Consider the following 12,946-nt stretch of genomic DNA (forward strand, 5'->3'; position numbering starts at 1 on the left):
CTATTCAGACAATTGTAATAGATGCTAATGCTTATGAAATTAAGCTATTTGAAATGTATATATTTTTTGAATTTAATTGTTATGAAAATCTTATCATACGCAGCCATATTTATTACATGTATATGGATAACTAAATCCATTTGAGAATGTGGCTTTAGACCAATAGAAATCGTTGCCAAAAACTCAAATGAAAGTGTTGCCATAAACTCATATGAAAGCTTGCCATAATCAAAACCAAAAGCGTTTTCATACACTCAATAGAAAGCGTTGCTATAAATACGATTGGATATGTTTCCATAAGTATAAGAAAGTGTTGCCTTAAGTTGGCGAAAACTGTTGCCTTAAATGTGTAAATGTTGGCTTAAGTTGTTGAATAACTGTTGCCATAGGTTAAAAGTGTTGTCTAAAAAATCGTTGCCTTAGTTATTTATGGCAACGGTTTATCATAACTGTTGCTTAAATCCGAAAAACTGTTGCCATAGACTTATAGCAATGCCCCCTATTGGTAACGGTTTTTAAACCGTTGCTATAGGCCTATAACAACGGTTAATTGGTCTATGATAACAGTTTATTGCCGTTACTATAAGCCTATTTTGTAGTAGTGCTTCTTCAGTCAGTTCTTAATATTGTACGTAATATGTAGTAGTATATATTTTGTATTTTCAATGATGAATTTTGAACAGCTTTACAAAGGGGTCTACTAAAAGAATTAAGCAATATAATATAAATTTATATAATTATATCCAAATTTTATGGATCTGAATCATGCTATAACTAAAAATCGCCACTGCGTATCTTATTAGAATGTCGATCAGTCTATGGATCTTCACTGTAGTACTATTATTTCTAGTAAATTTTCTATTGATCTATTCGCATTGAACTTAATATTTATTCGTAAACCAAAATAATTCTTTCAATAACTTTTGCAAAACTCATCATGTATGTACAATTATACATATATCCTCTATAGCTCTATTTTTATTGATTAAGTAAATTGTTATAAATTAACACCTCCTAAATATTATATTGATAAAGTTCACTTCTTCCGTCTCAAACAAACAACTTCAAATAACTTCAATTGTTACATTCAGTAACTTGCTTGTAATATTTCAAAATTTCAAACAAATAGCTAATTAAATATTAGAACATCATCAATTTTTCTTTTCAAACATCGATCTTTAAAATAATATTTTGTTTAAAATGAAAATTGACAACGTCTAGCTCACGATAACATAATTATTTATTCATAAGACTTTGATTAAAGGGTCAAGTAACCTCCTTATGAGGCTATGAATCTATGATCGAGATGTGTAGGTCGATCTCCAACACTTTCTTTATTTAGAATTGAACATTTCACAGTTTGACACTACTTTGACTTATTGACTAGCTTAGCGTCATTAGACAAACTTTCATATGGTCTTCAACATTTCAACTACACAAGGTGTGCAATATATAATAACTCATTATATATTTACGTGCATGCAATTATATACCTGGTTGACTTTCAACCTAAATATCATATACCTCGTTGACTATTTGACTTAATAGTCATACTCCACTCTCACAAGTCCTTCTTTTTTCAATCCTAATTCTTGATTCAGTTCCTTAAGTTAAATCATTTATCTCACCCTCATCCATCTTTTAACGTATCCTTATTATTCTGATATATTTTTATTTTTGTTTTACATTTATCTTTCAATTAATTTAATCAGACCTATTACACTAATTCGTAAATGCACATGATCTACACTAAATTTATTGTGTATCATATATGTCTAAAAAAATGTTAATAATTTGATTCTAGTTTATATAACGTGTTTATTAAAATTATTATGAAAAAATATCAAATTGGTGTCGATAGTACATATTGTGCTTAAATAATGTAATTTTATGTCACGCATCTCTTTTGAAAATATAGGGTTACTTTGATTCAAAAAGATGATTGTTATATCTAAGAAACTTGGTGTTTAATATGTTATAGTCAATATGTGACCTATAAAGGTCATTATGTATGTAAAATGGGTGTTAAAGTACATTGTTAGCTTTAAATCCGCAATAATATAATTGTGGACCAGGTCCACACAAGAATAATCCCATTTAAAATATGGCCTTGATAAGTTTATTAACATGTTAGTCATACAAGCTAATTTACAAATGTACGTGGTACATATATATAAGCCGTACGTTGTACATATATATAGGCCGTACGTTGTATATATTGATTGAATATAGTATTCAACAAGAGGTTGGAGTTTTAAGTCTGGACCCCCTTATATGTATACTCCCTCCGTCCCAGATAAGTCGTTACACTTATCTTTGCACAAAGTTTTAGGTGATAAGTGGTTGTTTCGTTAACAATTGTTATTTTACTAAAAAGGTAGATGTGATAGGAGTTAGTGAGTAATTTTTTTAATTGAATGAAAGAGGGTGTGAGGACAAAAAAAATTTAGTGGAAAGAGAGACAATATAATAATTGTGGGGTCATTCCTAATTTAGAAATGTAACAACTAATCTGAGACGGACGAAAACAAAAAGTGTAACAACTAATATGGGACGGAGGAAGTACTTTTGCCAAGATCTGCCACTATTATCCTCAAACTTTCCTAAAACAACCGTACGTGTATTACGATAAGTGAGCACAATTGAATCACCAAAAAGGCAAAGAAAATGGAAAGAGAATAAATTAAACCCACTTACATAAACATAACATAAGAACAAATTATCCGATTAACAACATCGTGGCACATTAAACAAATTGTGGGGTAGAGGATTTCAATTCATCATTAAACAAAGAAATATTAATAAATACCCAACTATTGATCGATTAACAAACTTAATTAGGTCCAAACTAAAAGCGCGAATGCTTGCATTCAAGAGGAAAACCTTGAGAGAAACGTTTCAAATCTGCGCAATAATTATAAATCATAAAGTACTTTTGAACCCATCTCAATCTCCTTCTACCCCATGCATCAAGATCATGTGTTCTCCATGCACCAAGTGTCGTCTTCCCATTGGTTGACATTGTTGTAACGGCGGATGCATCAGCCCTAGCGGCTCTAGGGGTGGTGCTGTCTATGTTGAAGTTACGATAATAGGCCGTGAAGGGAGCCTTAGACCAATCGGTCTTAACCAAACCACCTTGAGTAGCCCAATCATCGGCGTTCCATAAGCTAGAGTATATCTTCATGGGTTGGTTCTTTGGGAAAGAAACACCAATATCTTCGTGGTTTCGGAATACTCTTAATGGTGTTTCATCAACCAAGAACCTAAAACATCCAAATTAAAAGTTAGTTAATTACCAACTTTGCAATACTACGACATTAAATATAGCAAAAACAAGTTACACACTCAGGCAATTAAGTGTTGCGAGTATTCGGAAAAGGAGAGTAAAAGTTTATCCCATGCATGCATGAGCTGCATAAGGTAATTGAAAACCTCGTCACCTCCTACGCACGTACTATACTACTACTCCTATTTCATAATGATGTTTCGATTGCTGCTTTTAATTCATGTTTTTCATTGCACATTTTGTATCATTTATATCTCTAGTTATTTATTAGCAAAGATTATAGAATTTTAAAGTAAAATTGAGACGAATCAAACAAGTACCCACATAAATACGTTTTTCTTATGTGTCAGACATAATTTTGAAGATTAATTCTCTTCAATTGTAAGTAGTGTCAAAGTTCTAAATTAGAACATCATTAAGGAGCGGAGGGAATACTATATTTAGGGGGTGGTTGAGGGAGGAATGTATCCCGACCCGGCCTATATCTCCATAGTTCTCCCGATAGTTAGACTGTATAAGGGTGCATTCTATCACCTGATTTCACTTATCTAGCTTGTCTGAACTTATATTATCTGAACTTAATTGTACTGAATTTAAGCTTGTAAGAACTTAACTAAACTTATCTAAATTTATTTTTCCTGAAATAAGTGAAAATAAGGTGAACTAACGTAACCTGATTTAAGTTACATACATAATCACTTTCGTCCGTGGCTTTTAAATTTGTTACATAGTTCTAATTTATCCATATATTATTATGTGTGAATGGGAGATATTTAAGTTACATACATATATAATCACTTTCGTCCGTGGCTTTTAAATTTGTTATATAGTTGTAATTTATCCATATATTATGTGTGAATGGGAGATGTTACCTTTTTATCCCTTAAAGTTGTGTTTAAAATTATTATTCTAGGTGATTTAATTAGTACTCCGGGCGTTATGCATGGCTTACATGATGAGTTTTGTGTTCCAAACGATGGAATAGGTGTGGAAGTTCTTAGTAGGATCAAACCAAAGATGGAATTGCTGCTCCCTGTTGCCTTTCCCTTGGCTAAACACATTAGTGTGGATGGTGTATGGCTGTCCGCTTACATTTCCCAAGAACTCGAAATCGATCTCATCGTGTGTACCCGTGCTTTGATCGGATGACAACTACAAAAACATCAATTCGTACTAGAATCAGAAAATTGCGACACAAAAACAAGAATGATATAAAATGATTACAGTACTAATTAAAACGAGTTAGTACTAGCTAGAATGATATGGTTACGTAAAATGAGTTACTAAAACGAGTTACTAGCTAGAATGATAGGGTTACATCAAATCAGTTGCTAGAATATATGATACGGTATACATAAAATGAGTTATTAAAACGAGTTACTAGTTAGAATGATATGGTTAATTACATCAAATGAGTTCCTAAAACGAGAATGTTTACGTAAAACGAGTTACGTACTATAGCTAAACGAGAATGGTTACATAAAATGAGTTACTAAAACAAGTTACTAAAACGAGAATGATCCTTACATAAAGAGTAGTGACAGTGCCAGCAGAATCGCCAGGAACAAGTTTCAATTGCATATCGAACCTCCCAAACACATAATCCTTCTTGGAGCGAAACCCGGATCCAGAATATTTATCTAAGGAGAGGGAGAGGATTTGGCCACCATGGCCAAACGTCTTGACCCTATTATCACCAAAAGTTCGTTCAAACTCTACATCGAAGTTGCTACCGAAGGCGGTATTAGTAGAAGCTAAAGCGAGTAGTACACTCACAATAACAACAAGAAACTTAAGCTTAGATGATGAAGAAATAGCCATGCTTAATATAATTAATCAAGAAAGTTGGTTGATATATAAATGATGAGTTAAGATGGAATATATATATATATATATATATATATATATATATATATATATATAAGAGAATAACGCCGAAAGGTAAGGAGAGAAAAGGTCCCATAACAGACGGGGAAGCACCTACTTGAGTCTGGACATTGGTAATATTAGCTGGCTCGTGATGTACTCTAAAGTAGCCGATACTTCATTTGTAGTCTAGTTTTCATTATTGGCATTATGGCATAGTGATGATGTTTGTACTATTAACAAACTAAAACAAAAAAAAAAACATATATGTGGTCATGTCTTAATACTATTGACTCGTGGAGTCCAACTATGTAATTTGGATAAAACTTTATTCAGATTATCGTAATTTAGATTATATATTTCGGGTGTACTGTGTTCATTGTGTGTACCCCTGATAAGCATACGTGATTTGTGCACTCAGTGAAGATGGGGAAGAATTTTAATGTACACATGCGCGTGCATATATAATGGGATACTTTACTAAATGTTTTTGGAATTTGAATTATATGTTCTTTTACTTTATTTTAATTTTTTTTTGGTTTTGAAATATATATGTTCTCTTGAAATGAACTATATGTTTATTTGGAAACAGGGTGGAAAGACAACGCCCATTGTGGATTTAGGTACATCAACCACACATTGGAGTATGACGTAGTTATCTTAAGCTACTTAAAACTTCCTCTAAACTAAAATAATTGCATCATTTTGACTTTCACGTTTGTCATTGCATAAGTTTGACCATCAATATTAATAATTATGTATTAGTAAAAAAATATAAAAAGTTGATATATTTGAAATATACATTGTGACAAACCTAAAAACATTTTACATTCTAATATTTGTTTTTCTTTATGAATAGAAATTATGGTCAAAATAAGTAACTAATTAAGTGAATAATGTCAAAAGTCAAAATGATACAATTATTTAGAAATACAAGTAGTATGATATCATATAAGTATAATAGAGTTAATGTATGTTGTCAGACACTCTTTCAGTGTGTACATGCTTAAGTTAATTAGTTTAGTGGAATTTATCAAACTTAAAATATGCATGGAGTATGAAATGAAATTATACACATGACATACCTCTTACTCCGTACGAAGTATTACTCTAGGTCAACGACCATGATAGGATACACACACGACACTACTAGCACAATTATTCATGAATCATGACTTTGCTTGATACTGCTAAATGAAAGGAAAAAGGACTTGACACTGCTACAATAAGACACGCACAATGCTAGCTGCTGCAGTGTATGCTGTTTGGTCAAGTAGGAATGGTTGTTTTTGGAATGCTTCCTTTTCAACTGTTCAGAATATGGTAGCTAGAGTTAAGCAAAATGTTAGAGATCGAATTTTGGTTGTTTTACCTAAACATGTATCTAGGAGAGATAGCTTGTGGTTTGCTACTCTGTAAGATAGCTTTCTGTTTCTAGCTCTTTGATGGAATGGTCCAACCTAGTTGGTTTGTTTCATCCTTGAGTTAGTTTAGGTTGTAAATCTGTTTTGAACTTATTATTATTCGATCTTGCTTGCCTAGCAAAAAAAAAAGAAGACTTTTTAGCTTTCCCGGACAAGGCTGACTACATCGCTGGTGGACAGCGAAATAATGATCCATACCCACCCTAAAAATAAAATTTAAAAAAGAATTTGGAAAGATGGTCCACCCTTAAATAAATGTGTAAAAGTGTTGCTAACTTGTTATATACTGTTAACGGTAATATAAGTATAGTCATTGTTGTATATATACTGTCATTGTTGCAGGGGCGGACCCAGAAATTTATAAATAGGGGTCCAAAAAATTATGATTTGCTTTCTAATTTTTCATAATTGCTTTTTGTAGAGAGTTAAAGGTGAGAGGTAAGTACTCGAAATATTAAAAATGCCATAATAAAATATGTGCAGGATTTATGTACTTTAATTTTTGGATTTTCATATCAATAAAATTCAACACCTAGTCTAAATTGCAAACAATAACTTGGCGCGATTTCAATTTAAAATGAAAAAAATGAGTTTTTCATACTTAAAATGAGATTTACTTTATTACAATAATTACCACTAGAAGTATATCTTAAGAAAAATACAAAACATCTTTAAAGAAAAAATAACATTACTATTTTCTTGTGTTTTTGTAAAAGCAAAATCATGAACCATTCTAGAAAAAAAAGCGATGAAGAAAAAAAAATAAACATAAAGAATTTAGATGATCAACAAAAGGGACAAAGTAAAAGATAAAAAAATAAATGGAAAAAATCCATAATTAAATTCACTTAAGAGGATTCGAACACTAGTCACGTGGGTAAAATAGTATTCAAGCAACCATTATGCTTCAAGTACATTTCATTGTTATTAATGTAAGTTAATCATACATAACTTAATTATTTCAACTGTAATTAATTCCCCCAATATCAATTTTACAGTTTTTTTTCAAAAATAATGGGGGTCCCTTTGGACCCCTCTAGGTGTACATAGGTCCGCCCCTGCATTGTTTTATTAAAATACTGTCACAATCACCCTAAAAAAAGAAAATTATGTATACAACTGTAATGAAATAAAAAAAATAAAGGGACCACTTAAATGAATGGGTAAAAGTGTTGCATATTAAATGAATCCTAACACTTATAAAAGAGAGAAGTTTCATTTACTATTCATGTAATAGTGTATTTACCATTCAGACCCCAATTTCATGCCCAATTTTTTTTGTCGTGTTCCTTACGGACAGTGTCATTACGATTTTCTCCTTCTGCGTTCTCTTTTTCTCTGTCTCCCTTCTTCGTTTCCCTTCAGACCTGGATAATTGATTGGTCTCTTCCCTCCTCTTCCTAGAGAACCCCGTGAACTTCTCCTACCCAAGGCTAGAGAGAGAGAGGGAACAAATTCGATTGTAAAGATTGCCCAATTTTGAGAAATTCCGAGTTAATCTCAGTGATTGGAAAAAATTCCAATCAAATGGCATTTTCGTAAATATTTTGCTTGAAAAATGTAGGTGGTATAATGTTAGGTGTTGACTGTATATTTGTAGTTATTGACTGCATATTACTCGGTGTTGATTGTATACCACTTATCGTTGACTGTATATTTTATGATTGTTGATGAATTACTAAAATGTAATATTGTTTATTGGTAAGTGGTTGACTGTATATTTATGGTTGTGGATTGATTATTAGTAGAAGTTTGTTGTATATTGCGAGTTGTTGACTGTATATTATATAGTTGTTCATGTATTATGAAAATGCAATTATGATCGTACATGTGGCCCATATTTGATTACATGCCACTCTACTTTAACCCACATTTAATGGCATTTTTGTAATAAAAGCATCAATTATTTACGAAAATGCCATTTGATTGGAAAAATTTCCCAATCACTGAGATTAACTCGGAACGGCTCCCCAATTTTCATTTATTAGAGGTTAGTATTCGTTTTGTTCTTGCCCATTTCTGCAATTTTCGATGTTTATGATTTCTTACTTTATTGAATTTTTCTGGGTAGTTTGTAATTTCTGATTTTGTTGGGATTTTATGGTATTTTTATATCGGGAATTAATGCTAGGGTTGCAAAATAAACTGGAGTGTTGCGAAAGTGATGAATTATTTGTGTTTTTTTGTTGTTTTTCTGGTGCGTTAATGTGGGTTTTGTTTATTTGTTTTACTAATATGTTTGAATTTCTGGGTTGTTATTGATTAAATGTATGGAATTATTTCAGGGGTGTAGGAAGAAACTTAAAACCTAAATCAAGCTTTTTTTCTAGGTAGATTTTGTAAATTCCCAATTTGATTTGGGGGGTTATTCTTATGAGTGAGGAGGAGTGTTTGATTTTCAAGATTTTTATTGGGATTATGAGTTTTCAAACTCAGGATCTTCGTAGAGATCGTTCAAGATTCTCTAGCCAAAATGGTCGTCAGCTGCCCCAACCCCTTCATCGAACTTATATGTGTATGTTGGTCAAAATGTCGGGGGTGGCTTAGAGAGGCCGGGGCAATTGGACAGTAGCGAGCGGTAGGGAGAATTTGACAGTAGAGAGGGGCAAGGGCAATTTGACAGCAGAGAGAGGCAAGGGTAATTGGACAACAGGGAGAGGCCGGGGCGATAGGATAGTAGAGAGAGGCAAGGTCAAATGGAAAGTAGGTCGAGGATTCCGAGGTGGTGGTGGGGGTCGTAGTTATATGGGTGGACCTCATTACTTTAGAATGGAGAGAACTGAAACAAGGGAGGATGTGGAAGAGAAAGGAGCAACTGTAAACAAGGATAAAGGTGATCACAAAAATGGGGAGGACAAGTCGTGGATTCGGATTTACCTCAGTTGGTGCAAGAAATTCAGGAGAAGCTAAGTAAGGGAACTGTGGAATACTGGAATGTATGATTTGTTATGATATGGTGAGGAGGAATGCTCCTATTTGGTCTTGCTTAAGTTGTTACTCTATTTTCCATTTGAATTGTATCAAGAAATGAGCTCGTGCGCCTACTTCTGCTGAGAAAATCCAAGGATTCAATTGGCGGTGTCCTGGATGTCAGGCAGTGCAGCTAACAACATCAAAGGTTATCACATTTGTTCAACTTTCATAATTCAATTCACAGGTTACCACCTCCTTCACACCTTCAATTTCTCTCTCATCTCATTCTTTTTTGTGCATTTTGTGTAGACATTGTTACTCTTGAAGCCCGGAGCTGCTGTTGATAGAACAGGTGATGATTTTATTTTTGGCTTAATTTTTCCTCTCAACTTGCTTCATGTGATGGCTATTTTTAGGGTTTTCATTTTTGTTGTTTTTCTTTTAAGCTTCCTCCACTTGATTATATTACTTTTTTATTAATAAATACTGAATTTGGATGTCTGGTTGTGAATTGTTGGTTGTGAATCATTTTAGAAGTAGCTGTTGGATCATCTCCATCTTCTCTACGTACCAGATCTTCTCAGGCAGTGATTGTTGGTAGATTTTCTTTTTTTTGGATCTCTATTAATGAATTAATTCTAGATATGTGGGTTTAATTTTACATTTTCATTTTTATAATTATTTCGCTGTAGCATTTTGAGATGGAGATATTTGCGAAGGAGTTGAGGCTTGATGAAGGGCACCAAGTATGTGTTTTGGGGGTTTTACAGGGAATACCGGAAGAGGTTAAGTGAATTTATGTCTGCAAAGTTTGATTTGGTAGTATTTGGGTCTCCTTCTTTAAGCTCTTCTTCCAAAGTAACGCAATCTCCTTTGCTCACACACTTGATTTCGGTGTTAAATATAATCAAAGATTGCAATGCTACATATAATCAATATAATTATATTTAGCATATAATTCATGATTATTTTGAAAAGGCTCGTATACTGGTTAACAAATTTCCAGGTACCGTATATGCTTCAAAATCTTTTTAGCTACACCAGTATACAGTTTTGCTTGGTTTGAGCCTTAGCTTTCAGGTGTCCTACTTTCCTTCACGATTTATTTTTGTTTTTTTCATCTTCTTAAACTTGGTTATGGTTGTGTCAGTGAAAAATAATTGATGGAACTTAATATGAGGCTCTTAAATGATCTAACTTTAAGTTCTTGTGGAAATTTTTTCCACCATATTCAGAAGCCTTACTGATATCTTTGTTTTGAAATGGAGCAGCAGTGCTTTAGGTCTTGACTTCAAAACTACAAGAATGGGAAATGAAAGAGGAGTCAGATTCTTTTATGAAAGGGGTAAGCATTCAACATCATATTTAGAAGATTTTCGGGGCCATTAAGCTAGCTAGATTTGAATGTGTCTTTTTCATTCATTTTCTTAGTCATATTTGCTCCCTGTACAACTGTAGTTTGAGTTTGCAATCTTCATACAGTGATTAGTTTCACTACTAATTCCATCTAGGTCCAGATACTCTCTGTTCTAGAAGGATACATCTTCTGAAGGAAAGAGAAGGGGACAGGGAAATAGAGGCAAAGGATACCCTTCTAAGTCCTCTACTTCTTCTAAGGTTAGATTTATTTTGCTCTTGAAACTTTGGTGCTTGGTTTTTGTCCCCTCTTTAGTTCTGCATTTTAAATTATTAAATATATACTTTTAATGGTAAACGTTTGTGTTCGTTCAATATCATATTAGTTTGAATAAATTGAATCATATACATGAATAAATACTTGTAATTGGAGAGAGCTAGAGATGGGATCGGGGACCAGGGTTAGAGAGAGACAGAGAGAGAGAGAGAGACGATAAAGTATAGATTTCCAATCTTAGTGATCCCTTTTTCTAGAGAGGGGATCAGGATCAGGGCTACTTTTCTTCAATGGATTTCCCCATCTTAGTGATGCCTTCTTTTTTGTATTTTTTGAATAAAATATTATGATTTCATCTCGATGCCTCTTGGATGTGTTAGGTTTAATCATATGTGTTAGTAGTGCATCAAATGCGTAACAAAGAGAGACCAAAATGGTTTGGTAACTGAATGGAGCCTCTTGATTTCTGCTGTTCTGTTTTGCAACATGCGAATGGGCATGGTGGTGATCAGATATCCTGTCATCATGGTACTAGAGGTGTATCCTTTGCCTCTAACGCTGATATCAAAAATTGTGATTGAACACACACTGAGACACCCATTACGGTATAACTGCACTTGTACCTTTTTAACTTGTGCTAAATATTTGAAAAGTAAATTATGGTTCTTGTGTATGAAGTTGATTCATTATTTAATTGTTTCAGTCGTCTTCACAACAAGCCTCCCTCTACTCCCAATCCCCCGCTATGTCCTTTTTTTGTCTATATTATTCATGTCATCTGAACTCCTATTAGCAGGAGCAATTTCGCTCCTTTGACAGATGGGAGATCAAGACCGTGAGCTTGAACCTGTATTAGATAATTTTTATCAACATATGGTTGAATATTATTATGTTGAAGTGGTGGTTGACATTCTCCTGCTTGCAGGACTCGTGGGTTGGCTTATCTTCAAATTTGTGGGCAGTCCATGATTGCAGGCGCCGGGGCAGGAACCAGTAGAATGATACTCTACGATAATGAGGGACGTTCTAATTGAAGGAAATAATGCCCTTGGTCCAAGTATGCATTCAATGTTAAGTCTAATAAATGCGGTTCAGTATTAATTAACAAGTTAATAATTCAGTGAGATCAAGTGAGCTGAATGCCTAGCTAGAGGCCGCTTCAGTTCAAGTGGAATTAATGATATTAATCCACAGCTTATTCTTGACTGAACCCGTAGGGTCACACAAATAGTACGTAAACGGATCAAGTATTTAATGGCATTAAATACTCCATCTATGGATATTCGGAATCGACGGATCTTGGTTTCAGTGGGAGCTGAGATCGTCACAGGCAAGAAATGAATACTCCGGAAACGATGATATTGCCGGAAACGGAAATATGGATCGTATCGGAAATATTAATATTATCCAAGTCGTAGATGTTGCCGGAAACGGAAACATGGTACGTATCGGAAAATATTATCGGAAATGGAAATATTGCCGGAATCGGAAATATTGCCGGAAACGGAAATATTGTCAGAAACGGAAATATTATCGGAATCGGAAAATAATTCCGGAAACGGAAATATTAAATATTTGTTCGAAACGGAAATTAATTCCGGAATCGGAAATATTAAATATTGTTCGTATCGGAAATAAATTCCGGAATCGGGAATTTAATCGAAAGCGTATCGTACGAATTAGCATCGGACGAGGCTCGCTAGACGAAGGCCCAGCACGAAGCCAGGCCATCGCCCAGCAAGCCACACGCATCACCAACACACGCAAAAGCCTCGACCAGGCCCAGCGCAAGCCAGGCCCAGCCGAAGCCATGGGCGCGCG

General features: G+C 33.9%; 1 protein-coding gene across 1 annotated transcript; it reads right to left on the reverse strand.

Moving 5' to 3' along the window:
- Positions 1 to 2,670: 2,670 nt before the first annotated feature.
- LOC110799174 (xyloglucan endotransglucosylase protein 1) lies at positions 2,671 to 5,158 on the reverse strand. The gene is made up of 3 exons (XM_022004387.2): positions 4,817 to 5,158; positions 4,242 to 4,441; positions 2,671 to 3,266 (listed from the first exon to the last, which is right to left on the reverse strand). The coding sequence occupies exons 1-3, from the start codon at positions 5,108 to 5,110 to the stop codon at positions 2,849 to 2,851; spliced, it is 912 nt and encodes a 303-aa protein (XP_021860079.1). The 5' UTR covers positions 5,111 to 5,158; the 3' UTR covers positions 2,671 to 2,848.
- Between the last annotated feature and the right edge of the window lie 7,788 nt (positions 5,159 to 12,946).

This window comes from Spinacia oleracea, chromosome 1 (genome assembly GCF_020520425.1).
Source record: "Spinacia oleracea cultivar Varoflay chromosome 1, BTI_SOV_V1, whole genome shotgun sequence".
Classification (NCBI taxonomy): domain Eukaryota; kingdom Viridiplantae; phylum Streptophyta; class Magnoliopsida; order Caryophyllales; family Amaranthaceae; genus Spinacia; species Spinacia oleracea.